Source organism: Geotrypetes seraphini, chromosome 11 (assembly GCF_902459505.1).
Source record: "Geotrypetes seraphini chromosome 11, aGeoSer1.1, whole genome shotgun sequence".
NCBI classification, from domain to species: Eukaryota; Metazoa; Chordata; class Amphibia; order Gymnophiona; family Dermophiidae; genus Geotrypetes; species Geotrypetes seraphini.
In genome coordinates this window covers 120,811,685-120,834,550 of record NC_047094.1, presented here as the reverse complement: position 1 = coordinate 120,834,550, position 22,866 = coordinate 120,811,685, and the positions used below count along the sequence as shown (strand labels likewise).

The 22,866-nt window shown below is 41.3% G+C and overlaps 1 protein-coding gene across 2 annotated transcripts in view; it reads left to right on the top strand.

Moving 5' to 3' along the window:
* The window catches only part of STK4 (serine/threonine kinase 4), a 124,051-nt gene that overhangs the window by 26,861 nt on the left and 74,324 nt on the right, over positions 1 to 22,866 (top strand). For both annotated transcript variants that reach the window (XM_033962993.1, XM_033962995.1), the window contains exons 7-9: positions 4,181 to 4,318; positions 8,875 to 9,003; positions 13,056 to 13,242. In XM_033962993.1, coding sequence (XP_033818884.1) covers positions 4,181 to 4,318; positions 8,875 to 9,003; positions 13,056 to 13,242 — 454 coding nt within the window. The remainder of the gene's footprint in view (positions 1 to 4,180; positions 4,319 to 8,874; positions 9,004 to 13,055; positions 13,243 to 22,866) is intronic.

Here is a 22,866-nt window from a genome sequence, read left to right as displayed (position 1 = left end):
GGAAAAATTCAACTTCAAAAATGCCTTAAGTAAAAATGTACCTCCCTCCCCCCCACCGTCCCGTCCGAACCGGCAGACTGCTGCACGTGCCCACACCCCCACCTTCACCTGCTAGTAGATAGCGTTCCCTCCCTCTCAAGCAGGAGTAAACCTCCCAGGACTACTGTGACTGCATGGTGGGCTAGCGGCACGTTGGGGCAATAATGATTCCCATTTACTCCTGCCCATTCTTTCTCCGCAGCAAAAATGGCCAAAAGACTTCCTGTGGCAGTTTCATGAGGCTCCAGCAGCCATTTTTGCTGCGGAGAAAGAATGTACTGGAGCAAGTGGGAAACACTCCTACCCCCACACGCCGCTAGACCACCAGGATGTCACGGTAGGCATGGGAGGGGTTTTTTTTATTCGTGTTTGGGTAGGGGTGCCGATATGCATTGCAGTCTGCTAGTTCAGGAGGGTGTTGGTAGCAGAGGGGAAAGACTTTTTGGGCCATTTTTTTGGCTCCCAAATCTAGATTTATATTGGCGTATATACGGTAACTCCAATTATTGATTGCTGATGGCTCATTTAATTTGAGGTCACGATCTTGGACCTCCAGTTTCCAAAATATCCTCAACATCCAAACTGTCCTCCAAAGCAGATAAGGTTTTCTTTAACACCTGCTTTCCGAGTTGTTTAATGAAATCCACACAAGAAGTGTCATGTTCTCCATGAACTACTTCATAATAATGGGCTTTATTGATTGAAGCATGGAAAAATTGTGTGGTGTGATAACGATGCTTATAGTCTGCTAACTTCCAAAAGCTAGGTTCAAAGTGTATGAACAATAAAAATGATTCTAATCAAAAATTAAAAATATGACTTCTGAAACAGATACGTCTTCAACCTTTTCCTAAAAGATAAATAAGTGGATTCAGTCCTCAAATCAATCAGTTAAGAGGACCAAAAGTGAACTGCTTGATAATGAAAAGCTGATTGCAAAGAATGCTTATACCTAACACCAGAAAAATGATATAGTAATTGAGAATCTCCAGAGATAAAGGGAAAGAAAATAAGCCAATTATATATTTGGGACATGTACCTGCATACATTTGTGAAAGTGGAGATTAAGTGGTTCATTTTCAAAACACCTGGATGCCTCAAATAGCAAAAAATAAAATAAAAGTCCATCTGCCTAAAACATTGGCAGAATTTGGACTTTTTTTTGCTGTAGTTTGTCCAAATAGCAAGGGGAAGGGGGATGTTGTGGATGTGTGTTAGGTGGGAATAGGGAGGGTCTAAAATTAAATGGGAAGAAATATTCAAGGCTGAAAAGGACATTTTTATTTAGATCTGTTTTTCAGTCGTATCCTAGGTACACTAAGGTGCTTTGATTTTGAGCAGCTGACCAATGAAGATATTAAGGCATAGCCCTTCATGAACCCCCAGTGGTTGCTGTCCCCCCTCCCTCTCCCCTGTAAGTGAAACAAAAAGGAATTCGAGGCTCTGATATCATATTATAGGCATTCTGAGCAAAGCAGAAACCAGGTCTGAGGAGTAGTCACTTCAGGCGTGATCCCAGAGGATTGGAAGATAGCTAATGTTACGCTCATCTTTAAAAAAGGATCGAGAGGTGGCCCGGGGAACTACAGACCGGTAAGTTTGACTTCGGTTCTGGGGAAGATGGCGGAAGCGCTGATAAAAGACAGCATCGATGAGCATCTAGAAAGGAATAAACAAGCCAACATGGTTTCTGCAAGGGAAGATCGTGCCTAACGAACTTATTGCACTTCTTCGAAGGAATTAACAAACGAATTGGCAAAGGGGACCCTATATACATCGTATACCTAGATTTCCAAAAAGTCTTTGACAAGGTACCCCATGAATGCCTACTACGGAAACTGAAGAACCATGGGGTGGAAGGAGACGTATATAGATGGATCAAAAATTGGTTGGCGGGTAGGAAGCATAGGGTAGGAGTGAAGGGCCACTACTTTGACTGGAGGAGAGTCACGAGTAGTGTTCCGCAGGGGTCTGTACTCGGACCGCTGCTGTTCAATGTATTTATAAATGATCTAGAAATAGGGATGAATTGCAAAGTAATAAAATTCGTAGACGACACCAAACTATTTAGTGGAGTTGGGACTAAAGAGGACTGTGAGGATTTACAAAGGGACCTGAACAAACTAGAAGTGGGCGAAGAGATGGCAGATGAAGTTTAATGTAGAGAAATGTAAAGTCTTGCAAGTAGGAAACAGAAACCCGAAGTACAGCTATATGATGGGAGGGCTGGTAATGGGTGAAAGTACCCTAGAAAAAGACTTGGGGTAATAGTGGACAAGACAATGAAGTCGTCGGCACAGTGCGCAGCGGCCTCTAAGAAGGCGAATAGAATGCTAGGTATTATCAAGAAAGGTATTACAACCAGAACAAAAGAAGTTATCCTGCCGTTGTATTGGGCGATGGTGCTCCCGCATCTGGAGTACTGCGTCCAATATTGGTCGCCGTACCTTAAGAAGGATATGGCGATACTCGAGAGGGTTCAGAAAAGAGCGTCGCAATTGATAAAAGGTATGGAAAACCTTTCATATGCTGAAAGATTAGAGAAACTGGGGCTCTTTTTCCTGGAAAAGCGGAGGCTTAGAGGGGACATGATAGAGACTTACAAAATCATGAAGGGCATAGAGAAAGTGGAGAGGGACAGATTCTTCAAACTTTCGAAAACTACAAGAACAAGAGGGCATTCGGAAAAATTGAGAGGGGACAGATTCAGAACCAATGCTAGGAAGTTCTTCACCCAAAGGGTGGTGGACACCTGGAATGCCCTTCCAGAGGGTGTGATAGGACAGAGTACGGTATTGGGGTTCAAAAGGGGATTAGATGATTTCCTGAAGGGGATAGAAGGGTATAGATAGAGGATTACTATACAGGTTCTGGACCTGATGGGCTGCCGCATGAGTGGACTGCTGGGCATGATGGACTTCTGGTCTGACCCAGCAGAGGCACTGCTTATGTTCTTTTTTTTCCCCATTTAAATTGTGAGCCCTTCAGAAACAGAAGAAGAATGTCTACTGTACCTAAATATTTGACATCTGCAAGCCTGTATTTCCTGTTTGAAAATGGCTTTGAGATCACATTTTTTTTTTTAATGTTATGAGCAGAATTGTCCCCGTTTTGACTTGGATTCCTCTTTTGAAAATTCCTTTCCACAGCTTCATCTACCTCCTACCAGTCATCTGATCATTAATAATAGCTGAGTGACTCCTCTGAATGTCATCTACTTGTTTCGATAGTGTATATCTACTTTGGGTGTCTGGTCTCCAAAACTCTGCTTGTGCATCAGACATTTTTTCCCCAATTTAGTTGTCAATCTAGGAGTTGGTCAGTCTGTCCTATCATTGATTTTTCCTTAGAGACTATGGAATTCCACAAAAAGATTGTGTAGGCTCACCATAAGAGGATTCTTCAACCATTCCTGCATTTGGTACTGAGGCACAGGATCTCTGAAGCTTGATTACCCAAGGCTCCTCATCTCACCCAGGGACAGTGCTCAGGCTGGCAATTTTTCTGGCTAATGTTTGCTGATGCCAAGGCTATTCTGAAGAGTATATAACAGGAGTATCACCCACCCTGACCTCCCCAGCAATGCAATCACCCTGTCAGGGGTCAGGTTGGGACTCTGCTGCCTATGCTCCACATTTGGGTGGAGTGCTGTGGAGGTTTTGTTTAGCTTGGAGCAGCATATTAGCCACAGTGAGTGACTCGGAGGCATTCTCATCAAAATTTGGAGCTAATCCTGTTGCTCTTCACTGCTCACAGCCATCCAGAGTCAGCTGTACAATGGGGCAAGCTGCCAATTCTGGAAGGTAGACTTAAACCCTGCCTTTCATTTTCCTATCATCACTGAAAAAAGATTCACAAAAAGAGAAAAAGCTGGAGAGCCCGCAGGTCTGTGTTCCCAGCCGTCCACCCCTTGGGTACAATCGAGGGCATATGGGACTTAGAGTAAACATTTCTAGTTCCGATGAGCTTCAAAAGTAAGAATGGCCTGTTCTCTGATTCTGTGTCCACCGATGAGATTAAAGTTGTTTCTTTTTTCAACAGTAGCAATAGGTGCATGTGTATATGTATACATTTTTATTTTTAATGACACCAAGTCATGGACTACTTGTCTTATCTGTCTATATTGTGTGTTCATTTTCAGGCAATATTCATGATCCCTACAAATCCGCCACCAACGTTCCGCAAACCCGAGCTCTGGTCAGACAGCTTCACAGATTTTGTTAAGCAGTGTCTTGTAAAGAGCCCTGAGCAGAGGGCAACGGCTACTCAGCTGCTTCAGGTACAAAAAAAAAAAGCTGCACCAGTTCTTGAGCAAAAGGATGGCTTAGGGCAGTGATTCCTTAACCTCTTCTAGTGGACTCCAGGCTAGTAGGTTTTCAGGAGGTCTATTAGCATGTGCTGTCTCTGTTGTACGCAGATTGCGCTCGTAGATATTCTAAAACCCAACTGGCTAGGGGTCCTCAGGACAGGTTCAGGAACCAGTAGTTCAGGATATCTGTGCAAAGAACACTGGTAGTTCTTACATTTACCATTCTGAATATCAAATCTGAGCAAGTATTTTGTTGAACGCCTTGGCATTTTTTTCCAGTGCCAAAACAAAATCTGAGCAAATATTGGATATCTTCTCTACATGTCTTGCCTTTTTTTAAACATAACCCGGTGGCATCTGGGATTGAATGTTTGCTGTTTTTTTCCAGGTTTTAAAAAAAATCTCATTTTACCTATAAGGATGATAAAATCTAGGCCAATGCACCACGAAAATAAGATGGATGATTTTTTTTAGACTTATGCTAGGGTTGGGGGGAGAGTGTGGGAAGGGTTTTGGGTAGATGTGAACTTTTATAGATTAGATATAAATAAGATCATTTTGAGGGGTTCAGTGCACCTCTGTGTGTAGTGTTTGAGGAAGTTGCTTTTTGGATGTTTACCATAGAGGACATAATGAATGTATGAAATGTCATTGTCTTATGTATCTTTTGAGCTATAATTTTCTTACAAAGTTTATGTACAATTTTTTACATACTATTTAATAAAGTCCTCTAAAAATAATAATAATAAAAAAAAGTGCACACCCAATGCAAAAAAACAAAACAAGCTTTCAGATTAAAAAAATAGAAAGGGATAGAAAGGGCTTGACTCTGTATAGGACACTGATCATGTGTCAATCATGCACCAGCGGCCTGTGCAGAATCATGTCTGCACTTCTAGGCAGATGCCTTAAACGTAGGTCGGCATTCAGCAGGCCTACGTTTAAGGTGTCTGTCTCCTGTCTATTGGAGACATGTACTTAAGCCCACCCAAGGCCATTTAAGCATCACTATGCTTCTCCGTAGGTGCACTCTTGAGGCCTACAATGTGGCCATCCTGCCTTGGAGAGGTGTTTTTAAAAAAAAAAAACTTGCGTCCAGATTGGCTGCCAAACAGCAGTAGGATGCCTACTGCCGCCTGCTATTGGAACGTATATTTTAGAGAATTGGGCCCAAAGTACTTGCATATAATGTGCACAGTGCTGCGTACATCTAGTAGTGCGATATAAGTGATTATTAGTACCGTGTTTCCCCACTGTCTTGTATTAATTTTGGGTCCAAAAAATGCATTAGGGCTTATTTTTGGGGATGTTTTATTTGTTTTCATGTACAACAATCATCTCTCCCTTCCTTTCCTCCACCCCCATTCTTCCTCTTTCCTCCCCCCCATGTGCAGCATATTTCCTCCCCTCAGTCATCGCTCCCTTCCTCTCCTCCACCCCAATTCTTCCTCTTTACTCCCCCACCATTTGCAGCATATTTCCTCCCCTCAGTCATCTCTCCCTTCCTCTCCTCCACCCCAATTCTTCCTCTTTCCTCCCCCCCATGTGCAGCATATTTCCTCCCTCAATCATCTCTCCCTTCCTCTCCTCCACCCCAATTCTCCCTCTATCCTCACCCCCCATGTGCAGCATATTTCCTCCCCTCAGTCATCGCTCCCTTCCTCTCCTCCACCCCAATTCTTCCTCTTTCCTCCCCCCCCATGTGCAGCATATTTCCTCCCCTCAGTCATCTTTCCCTTCCTTTCCTCTACCCCAATTCTTCCTCTTTCCTCCCCCCCATGTGCAGCATATTTCCTCCCCTCAGTCATCGCTCCCTTCCTCTCCTCCACCCCAATTCTTCCTCTTTCCTCCCCCCCCCATGTGCAGCATATTTCCTCCCCTCAGTCATCGCTCCCTTCCTCTCCTCCACCCCAATTCTTCCTCTTTCCTTCCCCCCAATGTGCAGCATATTTCCTCCCCTCAGTCATCTCTCCCTTCCTTTCCTCCACCCCAATTCTTCCTCTTTCCTCCCCCCCATGTGCAGCATATTTCCTCCCCTCAGTCATCGCTCCCTTCCTCTCCTCCACCCCAATTCTTCCTCTTTCCTCCCCCCCCCCATGTGCAGCATATTTCCTCCCCTCAGTCATCGCTCCCTTCCTCTCCTCCACCCCAATTCTTCCTCTTTCCTCACCCCCCCATGTGCAGCATATTTCCTCCCCTCAGTCATCTCTCCCTTCCTCTCCTCCACCCCAATTCTTCCTTGCATTTTCTCATAAGTCACTGCTTGATCTACCATGTTTTAGGCATATCTAGGTTGAACACTTGTCACTTTTTGATCATTTTTTTTTTCATCATCCATATTGGTATTTAATTGCAAAACAAACACTAGAAACAAGCATACCATACAGATAAGGGTAGAACAAGTACAAACACAGTGCGCCATCGATTACAAACAAAAGGCTAGAACTAATCCAATCAGAACAAAACATTAATAATAATAAACATCTCATATTTTCAGATGTTCTCCCCAATATATTGCTGGCAAGTATAAAATATAAATAGAGGGCAAACAACTAATATACAATGAACCAGCAAAAAGTAATACAGGAGAAAAGCCTGTCCCCATACCATCCTCCCCTCCCCCAATTATAAACTCAACAGATACAATGTTAATTATAGTCTATTGCATGACAAAACATTAGAGAAGTTAGCATAACAGTAACTTGAGTAATAATAATTAAGGAATAATCCGCTCTGACTCATTTCAGAAAATAATTGAAAACTTAACTTTTTTCACAGGCTTTTGTGGCCTGCTGAGGTTCTGCTCTGCTTATTGTCTCTCAAACTTTGATTATACTGAAGTCATTTCTACCAAATAACACATTTTACTATTCAGCTGAATACAAATAATGAGTATTGAGCTTTAACATAACAAATAATAAAAGAAGGAACGTGAAATCCAAGATCAAGTATTTATTTCAGTAGAATTTAGCACAGTAGAGCCACAGATTATTTATATTCTGATTTAAATCACTATTTGACCAAATACGAATGATGTATTTGGGGCACTGTTGAGATTAAATATGAATTTTCAGTCAGACCTAGTTACGTACCTAGAATTTGTTGGATAGTGCGGAATAGAAATCTAATATAATAAAGCCCTAAGCGTGCATGCGCACTCCCACCTGCGTGCTCCCGTTTTCTGTGTGCTGTAGGGCACCGCAGGTAGGAGTGCGCATGCGCGAAAATCTCCCGAAGCGGATGTCGGTCGCGGCAGCTGTCAGCGGCTGCAGGCCGCAGCAGGGGCTGTCTGCGGCTGCAGGCCGCGGTGGCAGTTGGCTGAAGCCTGGCTGGAGGAGGACGAGGAGGAGCTGTGAGAGCTCCGCAGAGGCAGGAGGTGAGGAGAGAGAGACAGAGACAGATGGATGAGAAGGACAGAGGGGCTAGTAGGGGGACCAGGAGAGATGGTAGGCGATAGGGAGAGATAGACTTCAGGGAGTGTGGAGGGGGAAGGACAGAGGGGGACAGGAAAGGGAAAGATGGCAAAAGAGGTGAAACAGGGTCAGAGAGAGATGGTAGAGGGTGTGAAAGGGGGAAAGGGAGAGATGGAAATGGTAGGACCACTGCTGCTTTGGGGCACTGAGGGAGGAAAGGTTGGTACGTCAGGACTGCTGCTGCCACCTTGGGTAAGTAAAGACCCTGTCAGGAGAGCCAAAAGGGTACAAAGGAAATGGTGAAAGATGAGGTGGTGGGACTGAGATCAGTGGGAGGCAGGGCCCGGCTATGATAGAGGCGGGGCATGGGTGGGGTCAGAGTCAGGGTCAGTGTATAGGTGGGGCTATTCTAGCACCCGTTACTGTAAAACACTAGTTTTAAAATAAAACCACAATTATTCCAATGCAATAGGTGAGACATTCTAGACCATAGGGTTATTTCCCTTTACCCACATGGGCTGCAGAAGAGAATTACAAGTTTTTCACTCGACATCTAGGGTACTTCACAGGCTAGCTTAGTTCCTCCCATCAGTCTTTCTCTTCTGCATGTTGCTGCAGTGTGTTAGTTCTCCTTTCTCCAATTTATTATTTTTAATTTGACGTAGTTTCATTCCCTTTTGCGGTTCTTTTGCATTCTACAGACATTTGAAGTGCTGCCTGCTTGAGAATTCATAGACTTCGGTCTGTCAGGCCGATCCCTTCAGGGTACCTGTCAGCCAGTCTGCTAGTCTTCCTTTGGCTGTCTAGGCCATTCCTGACCTTATCTTACTCCCTAATCAGCTGGGGGTCAAGCACAGACTGTTCAGCACACTTAGGGGACTAAGCGGTGTTCGTAGTGTAAGTGCTGCATTTTCACGCCTCCACCCATCTCTGTGCGCAGTCGGTCCGCAGTATAATTTTCTCAACCAATGTTGGTCTTTTTGTTCTCATAAGAGCCTAGAAGGGAATAATACTAGAATTAAATTATTGTAAAATGAGCAGTTATTTTACATTGTCTTGGGGGGAAAAAATCAGACTAGGAATCTTAGAATTTGTCTTTTTGTTTTTCTCCAGCATTCATTTGTGAAAAGTGCCAAAGGAGTATCAATTTTACGAGATTTGATTAATGAAGCAATGGACGTAAAGCTGAAGCGGAAAGAGGCACAACATCGCGAGGTAGATCAGGATGATGAGGAAAACTCGGTAAGTTTCACTGAAATAATTTTGTGTTGCCTGCAAGATTTGTATTAAGACAGATTGTTCTGGAGGCAAAATGTTTCCAATGATGTAAGGGTCCTATTTTCCTTTGGATTACAAAGCAAATAGTGTTTGCTTTCAAGATTTGTTAAAATCTTAGCTTTTTTTTTTTTTTTTAATCATTTTCTGCCAGTAAGAGTAAGCCCCTAATGCAGTATTCAAAGAGAACAGTTCTTTAATATTATTGCTAATAAGAAAATCTTATAGGTAAATGTTAAACCAGCAGTTTTTAAAATGCTGGCACCGCAAGAAAAATTAAATTTGAGTATTCGGCGTCAGCATCTGTTTGGATATCGGCACTAAATATCTGGGTATAATCTGGCTACCAGAGGTTTAATCCCCTTTATGCTGCTTGCTTGGTTAGTAGACTGAATATTGCTGCTAACCAGGTAAATCTCATCTCTCCCATCTGGTCAAGTAGTGCTGAATAGTTAGTCCTTTAGTTTTGCAGGTAAATAGCTTGCCTTTTTTTCATTTTAACAGGATCTGTCGTAAAATATACAGAATATTTTATTAAATTCTGTTTTCATGCTTTCCTACTTTACTGCAAAAAGTGTGTGAAAGAGCTTGTACAGTTTCTCTCTTGGAGCTGGTGAATATCCACTTTATAAGTGGCCACCGTTTCTGGACCCAGAATAAATTATGATTCATGCTGCTACTACTACTATTTATTATTTTTAAAGCGCTACCAGATGCACACAGCACTGTGGTTGGTTTTAAGAAAGGTTTGGACAAGTTCCTGGAGGAAATGTCCGTAGTCTGTTATTGAGAATGATATGGGAGAAGTTACTGGATCGGTAGCATGGAATATTGCTACTCCTTGTTTTTTGGCCAGGTCCTAGTGACCTGGATTGGCCACCATGAGAACGGGCTACTGGGCTTGATGGACCATTGGTCTGACCCAGTGGGGCTATTCATATGTTCTTACAGGTGGCTTCATGGCACTAATTTCACCTGTATTTTAGACAAAGCATTTCACTGCAGCCTAGCTTTGTAGTCCTATATGTGGCATGCTACATTGCTGCCCGACTGCATAAAAAACTAACCAGAAAACCCAACTACTATATTGTTGATGGTGTTGCATCCATAATCTGTTTCATTAGATGTATGAACACTTAAAAATGTCTACTATATATTAAAATGGAATAATTTCTAAAGCTCAATTTGCTTAGAAGAGTCTGAGCATGTGGGCCTCACGTTTTTTCTTGACACAACTGCCTTCTTCATGTAAAATGACCAAAGGGTTAATTTTCATTCTGCTTGCACTGTTAGAAAGTCACTGGGTTGACTTTGCATCAAGTTGCATGCTTTTGAAAATACAACATTTACACATGTTTATGATTCTGCATCTTTTGACGATACCTTTACTTGGGGTGGAGCAGTGTGTGCACTTTTACTTGCAAACAAAATGGGTTGAAGGTAAGAGTGTGTTGGATTGGCTGCTTTCAAATAACCCTTGCCCTCCCCAGGTTTGAATTAGGTTTCTGGTGGTTGTTTTTTTCTGCAGTGCATTAATTTTAATGTTTGCCACAGTGGCTGGATCTTAAGAACATAAGAAGTTGCCTCCGCCGAGTCAGACCAGAGGTCCATCTCGCTCAGCGGTCCGCTCCCGCGGCGGCCCATCAGGCCTAATTGCCTGAATAGTGTCCCTGACTAATTCTGTACTGTCTTTAATCCTATCCCTATAACCTACCTCTACCCCTATCTATACCCCTCAATCCCTTGGTCTTCCAGGTACCTATCCAAACCTTCTTTGAAGCCCTGTAGCGTGCTCCTGCTTATCACATCCTCCGGTAGCGCGTTCCATGTATCCACCACCCTCTGGGTGAAAAAGAACTTCCTGGCATTTGTTCTAAACCTTCCCCCTTTCAATTTCTCTGAGTGCCCCCTTGTACTTGTGGTTCCCCATAATTTGAAAAATCTGTCCCTATCTACTCTTTCTATGCCCTTCATGATCTTGAAGGTTTCTATCATGTCTCCTCTTAAGTCTACGCTTTTCCAGGGAGAAAAGCCCCAGCCTTTTTAGTCTGTCAGTATATGAGAGGTCCTCCATACCCTTGATGGTAAAGGGTGTGCAAACATATCTACTTCTGCCAGAAAAAAAAGATAGAGAAGCACTGAAGCCTTCCCCAGAAATTAGGAGTTAAAGGAGACTGCTCAGAAGCGGGGAAAGCAGGTGGTATATACAAAGGCCCGGATTCTGTAAATGTCGCCTAAATTGGCCGATGCCTAGAAAAACGGCGTCAACAATTAACAGAATCACAGCTAGTGGTGCGTAAGAAAAACCTTAGGTGCCAGAAATGTAGGCCAGGGTTTTAAATTCTTTATTTATTTTTGCATATTACAACAAGTGTATTAGATAAAATCATATGAACTTATAATACACACTTGATTAACTGTCATATAACACATTAAATATAAATTACATATTTATATTCTATAATATCTTGAACACCTGATATCTAAACAATTATTATTAAATAGAAACCCTCCCATCCCATCCCCTCCCGTAACAGAATTTCATACAAATACAGTGAGACTATTGACATATTCATATGCATTATAAGATAAATAAAAATAATACCCACCCTTTTCCCTTCTATCAAATATCTTACCTTGGGAAAATGTTATCATTCATTACAAAAGTCTATTAATGGTCTCCATATTTTCTGAAATTTACCAAAATATCCTTTTTGTGTTGCTATTGTACGTTCCATTTTATATATATGGCAAACAGAATTCCACCAAAAGTTATAATTTAATCTGTCATAATTTTTCCAATTGTATGTTATTTGTTGAATTGCTACTCCAGTCAAAATAAATAAAAGTTCGTTTTTATTTGACGAAATTTGACTCTTTGCTCTCATTGCCCTGCCAAATAAAATAGTATCATATGTCAAGGCTACTGGATTTTCTAACATCCTATTTATTTGAGGCCAAATTGATTTCCAAAATAATAATATGAATGGACAATAGAATAAAAGGTGATCTAATGTCTCAGCTTCAAGATGACAGTGCCAACATCTATTAGATGTTTTAAAGGCCTACGCTTCCAGAGCTTAAGTTTTTTGGTTTTTTTTTTGAGAATTGTGCCTAAGGTCATTTCTGCGCCTAACCACTCCTACTTTGACCTTGGACACCTCTAGTCGCCATGCTATAGATGCAGTTCCGGTGCCTACTTTTTAAAAAAAATTTAGTTTTAATTGGGTTTAAATGGTGCGAAGCCGCAGCACACTAAACGAGGTAGACGCAGCTCGGCATCCAGAAGTGTCTGGGCGTTGCTACGATAATGTCACACGCATGCGTGACATCATCAGCTCGGCGTCTGCGCATGCACAAAGGCCCTCCAGATGGGGCCCTGTGCTGCCTGTGGGGGGTTGCTAGAAGGGAAGAGGCGCAGAGAGAAGGGAGAGGCGCTGGCATCAGCTGACTGCCTACAAAATGTGCCTCTTGCCGCCAGAGGTACATCCTGCAGGCAGTCAGCCAGCGTCTCTCCTCTGCCCTGGCATTTCGTGGCACACTTGTAATCTCGGGCGGTGCACAGTTTGCAATACACTGACCCAAAGTCAGGATTCAGTTATTCAAGCCCTTTACATGATGCCTGTTCATTTCCATACTGTAGGGCTCGTACCTGGGAAAGAGAGGGCTGTGCAACTGCATACCTGCTCGGAGCCATTGCTAGTATCTCCTGTTTCTTTAAGATGCTGGCCCAGGCCTGAACATCAGGCAGTGGTTTTCTGTGGCACACCTGGTCAGATCTGATTGATTGCACACTAGTGTGCCATGTCATACTAGTTTTGAAACACTAGCTTAATGTAATCCAATGAGTTCTCATTATAATTAAGATTTCCTTGCATTTTAAATGCAATCAGGATGTAAAGCAGATACTTTACATACTGTGAAAAGTTGGCGTTCTGCTAAAATAAGTCTGTGTTGGGGAAATTATTATAGCATCCTGTGTTTGACCTTAAGCGGCACGCTGTCTTTTGGCTTTACAGGAAGAAGATGAGATTGATTCTGGTACTATGGTGCGGGCAAGCGCTGGAGACACAGGAACAATCCGAGTTACAAGTACGATGAGTGATGGAGCCAATACCATGATAGAGCATGGTGGAACACTGGAATCGCAACTGGGCACAATGGTGATAAATAATGAAGAGGAAGAGGAGGAGGGTACTATGAAAAGTAAGAATCTTTTTTTTTTTAAATTCAACAAGGATTTGGATGCCAGCATTTCCAAACCAAGGAAAATTCAGAAAAGAGCAGAGAAGACCAGACCTTCAAGCCAAAAAAATGCTTTAAATGACAATCATATAAAGTGGAACATTGTCATTTGTATTTTTTAGCTTCTATGCTCTTTTCCTGGTTTGGTGCAGAGGTTGTTTCTTCTCTTTTTTGAGCATTTCCAAATCAACCATTTTGCTTTCAGTGATCATTAGTGCCTAGTCATTGCCATCTTGTAAGGTTCACACCTTTCATGACTCTGAAAGGTCAACTGCACAGTTCAGTTTGCATTAGTCTTTGCTTTTACTACTACTCTGTTATTTGGGTGATGGTTGTCTAGGATTCTTACAAGGGCAAGCAATGGAATATGTACTTAGTCCAGGAGAACCATGAGAATGAAAGCCAGAGAAACTTTCAGGAAGCTCAAAATAACAGTCGCCTCAGGAATGAGTGAAAAACTGGAGCAGTGCATGTTGACAGGAAAGCCTTTAACTTAAGGTTGACTGCTTTTGCAAGTGGCTTTCAGGCTAGGTTCATTTTCTTTCATTGCAGAGTTCAGTTCTGTGAACCATATTTTTTTTGGGGTTGAGGGAACTTTCTGGATCATGGAGGTGAAAGTTGGAGATCTCTTACTAAATTTTAGCACTTCTGTTATTCAGTCTGTTTTTCACTGATTCATGGTCCAGCTCATATGACAGGCCCCACATCTGACCTGGTCATCTCATTTAACTTGCTTCTTTTGGTTCTATCCTTCTTTTTATTTCAATGCGCTCTTGATCTGATCATGATCTCCTGGCCTTCCAACGACTTAGTGGTACAGTCTCAGCTTCTGAACTGAGTTCTGGTACTGGCAACTCTGGCTCCAGCTTAAGCATCTGAAATCCTCATCAATCTTGTCCTCTCTTTCCCTCTAATTTTTCTGAGCTTTCGTTGGAGGACCAAGTTCACATTTGGGGGTACCTCTCTAGAATCTCATAAGCTTCTGAACCCTGAATTTCCTTCATTACATCATGGTATCACCAAATGCTGCGCCTGCTTAAATAACAGGCTCGTCATGCTGAAAGACTGTGGCGTAAAGAATGGACTCCATAATCACTGTAGTTCTGTAGATTTTAATTTAATTTTAATTTAATTTAATTTCTTATATACCGCTATACCGTGAGGTTCAAAGCGGTTTACAATAAAGATGCATTAAAGATACAATAAAATACAAACAAATAAAGATAAGTACTTGGAAGTTCTCTAACTGTTCCGAAGGTTCACAATCTAACTAAAGTACCTGAAAAAACAATTATTAAAAATGGTAAAGATAGAAAAGATAAAAAACAGAGATAGAGACAAGATATAAACATCCCAACAAGTATTCAGTGAATAAATTAAATTAGGATTAAAAAAACAAATAAAATGTATAAAATTAAAATAAATTCCAGTCAGAGGTTTTGTGAATATAAGGGCCGTACTTTCTCCTGCTTGCAAAGCCTATAATTCCCAGGTGTCAGAGGCAAAAAAGATTTATTTTCATAAACTAATTACTTTGCAGAATTTTTGTAAGATTCTACAGTACAGTTAGATGCTTCACTAACCCTGCTAAATCAGTATCTTTCGAGACTAACCAACGTTCTACAGATTCTTTAGCGACCTATTTTGTGAATAAAGTGACACCTTCAGGATTCTTTTCCCTCAAAGCATATTCCATTGCTTGCCCTTGTTAGAATCCTATACAACCTCCCCACCGACCCTAACAAGTAACCAACCCTAAACTCTTCTTCCCTACTAGTATTCCTCAATTCTCCTCCCTTCCCCAACCTCTCCCCTCTGCCTCCTCTACTTAACCTCCTCAATTCTCCTCCCTTCCCCAACCTCTCCCCTCTGCCTCCTCTATTTAACCTCCCCTAAATTGTAATCCCCCTGCTTCTACTATGTAAGCGTCCCCCAAATTGTAATTCCCTGCATCTACTGTGTAAGCGTCCCCCAAATTGTAACTTCCTGGAAAAGCCCAGCTATCTTATACTGTAATCCGCTTAGAACTGTAAGCATCCCCTAAATTGTAACTTCCTGGAAATGTCCAGCTATCTTATACTGTAATCCACTTAGAACTGCAAGGTATAGGCGGAATATAAGTCACTAATGTAATGTAATGTAATAGACATTCCTCAAGGGGGAGTGAATGTAAACAGTGGTGCTAATTGTTCTTGTCCTGTTCTCTTGTTGGGAATCCTTTAATATCCCTAACTTGCATGAACTGTTTACTACCTTCGCGTTGATGTGACCAATAACTTGTCCACTTGATGCTATCCCTGAACATAATCTTCCTCTGATCCATCAAATGATGACACAAAGCCTCGCTACAGGTCTTTTCCCTTTATCTTGGAATAAGTCTGTAGTTTAGCCAGTTTTGATAAAAATGGGACCTGATCCACTTAAGCCTGAGCACTTTTTGCCCTGTATCTAATCTTTGCTTTCTCTCTGATTCTGGAAAAAAAATTGTATTCAATCAACTTCTTACACAAGTTGAACAGGGCTTACTGTTTGCATCTGCAACAATCAGCTTTTTGATAACTTCACAGCATGGAAATGGTCACTACTGCATTCTTAAATGAAATTGACTCCATTCTCGACTTAGGTCAATTAGCTCTTGTAGTCTCACTTGATTTATTCACTGCCTTTGACCTTGTAGGCCACTCGTTTCTCCTTGCATGTGTCCCCAAAATTGGGTTGGGTATTGTTCTTCTGTACTCCTTCTCAGTTCATAACTTCTTCCCATATATCAGTCCCATATACTCTCTTGTGGTGATCCCAGGGTTCTATACTCGCCTATACTTTCAACATATTTCTAAGTTGATTAGCCACCTTAGAGCAAACCTTTAATATCAAGGCATTCTACTATGTTGATGACATCTTGTTACTGCATCCAACATCGCACATTACCTCCAACCACTCCAGGATTGCCTGTCCACTGTATCTACATGGCTGCACCAGTTGAGTCATTTTGTTACTTAGGGATAATATTTGACTCTCAAATGTTTCATTTCAAGACCAAATTTTTCAAGTTCTTTGTGCTAGTTTTCTATCTCCGACAACTCCGTTCACTGAAACATTTACTAAATTCACTATCTCTGCACATTCTTTGATCATTTCACGGCTTGACTATTTCAGTGCCATTTATACTGGGCTACAGAAATCTCAACTTGGTAGCCTGCAAACATTTTAGAATACAATTTATTTCCTCTGTCATGCAAAGAAATTTGATCATGTCACACCGTGTCTTATTTTCTCTGCGCTAGCTCCCGGTTCAGTATTCCATGTCTCACACTCAAGGCCTATCTGTTTGGTTCCTCCGCATATTTAGCAACCATGATACTCTGTCCACCCATTAAGATCCCTGGACGGTCACCGCCTTTTTCTCTCTGCGTCAAAGAAAGCCCGTTATGAGATGACCTTCAACTCTGCTTTATTTTTTTGGCGTTGAAATTATGGAGTTATTACCTCCCTCTTGTCAGAATCATCTTTTCAGCAATTTAAATGTTGGTTAAAAACTTTCTATTTTCTTTCTGCCTATGGGTCATGAGCAGTTTGTCATCTGGGATGTCCGTTGATCTTGTCTACAACTAGCAGAAACTTCTCTGAAACTTTCCCCCTCTTCCATTTTGACTTGTGTGAACTCCGATACTAGTAAATGTGAATGTTTTGTTTCTCTCGTGTATTATATATTTCCTTTGCTCTTTCTGAGATTTTTAAATTCTTGTAAACCGCATTGACCTGAGCCCAGAAAATGCAATATAGCAAATTTTTGAATAAACAATTAACAAACTCTGACTCTTAACTGATATTAGGCTTTAAATTTTTTTGTTCTGTATCTAAAGTACTAGTAAATATAACACATTTACCAGTACTTTAGATCCAGAACAAAGAAATAATTTTAAAAAGTGTGTATGTATATAAATGTGTATATGAGAAAGAATGCATATATTATAATGCAAGTTATAATTTTGAAGCTAAAGTTGGTACATTTTTACTGATTCTGACTCCAACCAAAATTGCTTCCAGTGCTAACTCTGACTGCAAGGTCCAGCGGGTACATAAGGCTGAGGGAGAGACAGTTTGTTTTTTTCTGTTAGAGATTCTGCAGTGTAGTTCCCACCCTCATGATTTAGCCTTGAAGCTTTAACCCCCCTCCAAAAAAAAAAAAAAAAAAAAAATGCCAAAGAGTTCCTTGGGACCCAAAACACACATTTTGGAAATGAAGCATAACTCTGCAGGGTTAAGAGTTGATTTTGCCCTTTCTCTGACCCATAACAAAATTAAATTGTTTACTGATGTGGCAAAAGAAAAGCAACTATTAAATTGACCAGTTGTGTAGACTGTTGCCATCTTGATTTTCCCCCTCGCCACGGACTTTGCTAGATTAAATATTTGAGTCTGTAACGAAATTTGGGGAAATCATATGGATTTACTTGTGATTAGGAAATAGGGTTGTTGTTTTTTTAAACTATATTTCTGAGTCATACCAGAAGGGGGAGCAATTGTTCTTTGCATTTAGTTAAATGGCATAATGGAAAAAATAGTATATTTATTGGGATTTATTAGCCACCTTTATGTTTATGGAAGAGATTCATTTAAGGCAGTGTACAGCAAGTACAGTTTTGTAATGTTTTAGCCTTTGTTCAAGCTGTGGTGGAGTTTAGCCGGAGCTAGGTTTCGGGCGCCTTACAAGAGCATGGGGTAGAGTGAATGAGAGGGTATTTAGAACAGAGGAGAAAGTGGTGTTATAGGGTTACAGGTTAACATACATAATATATAATTAGCAAATTACAATTTACTGTAGTTATAGAACAAGTTTTGATACAAGTTTTTATCCTAACTTGATACATACTAAGGATCTAATACCAATACAAATGATGTTTACAGGCTAAATTTACCATAGCTACAGTTCAAGATGTTTCAATACAAGTTTTATCGTAACGTGACATATACCGAGGGTCTAGTACCAATATACATTTTCTTTTTGATCCATTGGTCATGGGAGAGTTAGGAGAAGAGGTATATTTTTGTTGCTTTCCTAAAGTTGAGGAGTCCTTCAAGGGATCTGATCTGCGGGGCAGTCGATTCCAATGGCTCGGTATGAAGTGGGAGTAAGAACATCGTTTGGCAGTTTGCAGTTGAAGGGCACGACCAGGAGGCGTTTTGAGGCGTATTTCATCCTGGGAGCGGAGGGACCTGTTTGTCATGTACTGGGGAAGCTTGGCCGTCATGTAGCCTGGTGTTATGCCATGCAAGGATTTGAACGCTAGCATTAGGCCCTTGAAGGCACAATATTTTGCTACAGGCAACCATTGAGCAAACGATAAAGCCTGGGAGACAGGGTTGCAGGTGTGGAGGTTTTTTAGTAGTCTGATTGCCACATTCTGTACATGGAGACGTGATATGTTCTTCACCATGAGACTGTTGAATAGTGCATTGCAGTAGTCCTTTTGGGAGAGGACTAAGGCATAGAGCAATTGGGTGAAGTCAGACTCAGAAAAGTAGTTCCTTATTTTCCAGAGTTGTTGCAGGTAATAAAATGAGGAAGATACCACCTGAGAGAGAAGGTTGGAAAGAGACAGATTGAAGTCAAGGTTGCACACTTGGTGTTTCGCAGCTATAGTAGTCGAGTCCCAGCACAACGGGGGACCGTCACAGTCACCATGATCTTTGCAGATCCAAAGGCGTTCCGTTTTGGAGGCGTTTAGTTGTAGTTTGTTGACGGACATCCAGTTTTCGATTTCAGAGAGGCAGTTTAGGAGTTTCTCAAGCTGGGTGTCATGGGTTTCTCCTAGCGGTAGGTACAGTTGGATATCATCCGCGAAGGAATGAATCTGTTTTTGGTATTTGCGGGCTGTAAGGTGTGTATTGCTTTGTCTTAAAAATGCTAAACTAACCAAAATGTAGTACAGTCTCGATTATCTAACATAAACTGGCCCAATATTTTGTCAGATAAGTGAAAAGTTGGATAATAAGGAAAATAATGGTAACCCCTTAAAAAATGCACAGAAAACATACTTTATGCATAAATAGAGTATTTAAATATTGTTTGTTTAAATATTAACACTTATCAGCAACAAAAAATGAAAAAAAAATAAAAAAAATAGAAGCCTGGTCTCTGATCAAAAATGGTTCCCTTGCTGAAAAATTGGGAACCCAAGTCCAAAACTTGCTGCACATACTGAAAAAGCATGGTCTCGGTTCGAAAACATGGCTTCCTTTGCAGCACAAGAAGCTGCACGCTTTTTAATGGTGATGTGATGTCACTGGAGGGTCAGATATGCCAGATGGTCAGATTAGTGAAGGTTGGATAATGGAGACTGTAAAGTCTTCCTATGAGCAGTGACTTATAACTGTAAGCGAATACCCTGGCGTATTTTTCCAGTGTAGACATGCTGGAAAAATTGATACAAAATGTTGTTACATTGCATTATTGCAGACTCTACCCTCAGATTTCAATCGGAAACCAGAACCTTGCCTGTTTCATGACAGTGTTGAGGCTTTGTAGTATAGATTTATGCCAGAGGGGGATCCGGTAGAGCTCTAGTGATTGTATTTACAAGATACTCCCACATATAAACAACTTGTTCTGCCATTTCTTTGGATGCCTCAGGTATCTTAACTTTCCAGAATTATTGCTCTTGTGACATTTAGGTAAATTGGTTTTAGCTGTAAACTTAATAAGCCCTTTGCAGAATTCTCTTGGGAGAAAAAAAAAATAACCTAATAGAAGTGTTAAAGCAGTATTGCCTTTTAAATTCTTCAACATATCAAGTTACCTTTTCCTGAACTCTTTGCCTTCCTTTGATTTAGCTTTTATTTCTAGGTTTCCACATTTGTTAATTTTATTTCTTAAGTATTCTCTGTGGCTTAAGACCAACTGCCTCATAAGAACATAAGAAATGCCTCTGCTGGGTCAGACCCGAGGTCCATCGTGCCCAGCAGTCCGCTCACGCGGCGGCCCAACAGATCCAGGACCTGTGCAGTAATCTTCTATCTATACCCCTCTATCCCCATTTCCAGTAGGAATTTGTCCAATCCTTTCTTGAACCCCAGTACCGTACTCTGCCTTATAATGTCCTCTGGAAGCGCATTCCAGGTGTCCACCACACGTTGGGTAAAGAAGAACTTCCTAGCATTTGTTTTGAATCTGTCCCCTTTCAACTTTTCCGAATGCCCTCTTGTTCTCTTATTTTTCAAAAGTTCGAAGAATCTGTCCCTCTCTACTCTCTCTATGCCCTTCATGATCATGAGGAGACTTGTCACGGCAAAGAGCAGAAGGAGCATATGATAGAGGTGTATCGAATTTTGATCTATGTAGATGAAGTACTGTTATTGACTAGGAGATTAATTTTCAAAGTAACTTCAAAATAACTTATGTGTGTGACATGTGCTAATGGTTTTATTTGATTGTCTGAAAATTGCCGTCTCTTGGGGGAAGATTCTCAAAACTTTGCGATAAAATGTTTTGCAAAAGACGAGTCATTCTCATAAAACCCGCACATGCAAATGAGGTTTGTGTGGGCTTGCAATATTTGCATGTGACAAGTCACTGGTGATGGCAATTGACACACATGCAGAATACACCCATACATTAACCCCCCCCCCCAAATTAAAGGACGGCAGGAGAAATGCCCACTCCCTCCTGCCGCTGGGGTCCCTGTCACCCCGACACTCCCAGCAGCATCCCCTTGACACCCCCCCGTACCTCTCAGTCCAAGGCCATCTGGAGCGATGTCTACTCCCTCTGGACGGCAGGCCCGCCTCTTCAGAATGGTGGGCCTTCCCCTTCCTGGTGCATCTTGGGATGGCACTGGGGAGTGGCCTAAGGCTCTGATTGGCCTAAGGCCCCTCCCCATAGGAGGCACGGTGGGTTTTGAGAATCTTGCCCTCAGTTGTAGCTAGAAATTTGCATGTTTTGCCCTGCCCCCCCCCCCCCCCCCCAATGTACGTTCTTTTAGCTTTGCTGAGAAGAATCTTGCCAGGGGTGTGCAGCTCAGATGAGGAAAAATATTTGTATAAACTGCATTTTCAAATCTATGTGAAGTGCTATATACAAAAAAAGTAGGTGAAAGCAAGTGCACATTCTTCTCACTTAGAACAAAGTATGAGACCTGAGGGTAAAACACACAGGCTAAATGACACCATATCTCATAATAAAAGAACTTCGGATACCTGATGAAGTGTCAAACTGGTAGAACATACGCAAGGAAACATTTCACATGACAACTCATAGTTAATCTGTAGAATTCCTTTCCATGGGATTACATGGACACAAAAGATGTACCTGGCTTGGGAGATGCACTGCTTAGTCTTTCCACACTGGGTTCAGTGGATCCCCAAGCTATTAAGTACTGAGCACTCAGAGGGTGTGACAGCAAAGAGGTGTTATATATATTTAATATAAACCTATGCTGCTGAATGCCTCACCGTGAAAGGCACGTCCTGTAGGTAGTCAGCTGGCATCGGTGCCTCAGGGTGTGCCACGTTACACTGCACTAGGTTATTCCTCTACTTTGTTCAGAATAGCCATTATGCATGCACTTGAATGAAAAATGATTGGTGAGAAATACTTGGGACAGGCTAATTATGTAAGCCTTTCTCTTAAGAAAGCAAGTTAAAGTTAAATTTCATATGTACGCACTAGTTAATTGAAGAACTTTTGCTTTCAAGTTTCCTAAACAGTTTAATATATTGTATATATGGATATGAGCAGACTTATTCTCAATTGTAGTTCAGCCCTCCCTTCCATTTGTTCTGTATATTGTGCTATATCTTGTGTCCTCGTTTTATTACCCAAAATTTTATTTATAAATCTTTTATATTGTAATTTTGTACACCGCTTAGACAGCTATTATAAGCGGTATATTAAATTTGAATAAACTTATTTTTAAAAATAAATTTAAGAGCACTGGTAAGTGATGATTGAAGACGAGCAAGAGTGCACTTCAAATTTCATTGCCTACTATTTAATGCTATAAACCTACTGGAATAACCGACTAACTCAATCTACCTCAACCAGACACAGGAGAACCCACGCACTATTCACACCCCCACCTACCAAAAATGTCTGTACGACAAGCTACTAGCCACCAGAGCAGCAAAGCTGGACAGGCAACTCACAAATCTGCTATCCTCGACCACAGACTACAAAACCTTCAAAAAAGAAACAAAAACCCTATTCTTCAAAAAATATATTAAACCTTTATAACAGAACCAGACCCGCTCCAAGCTTCACCCACAACACTATGTCCATAGCAAATCAAAAAATATTCAAACCACTCATTAGGCATTTACTAGTATGACAATTCTCATGTAATCCACTGAATGTATTTCGTAGCATCGTGACAATTCTTGTGTAATCTGCCTTGAACCGTAAGGTAACGGCGGAATAGAAATCACTAATGTAATGTAATGTAAGACTCATTGAAAATGCAAAAAAATTTGACCATTTTACACTTCTCTTAATAAAAGCACACTGGCGCCCAATACCTCATAGAATAACATTCAAAACATGCAACACTAACCAACCAGATTTCCTGAACAACGTCTTAATTCCTTACA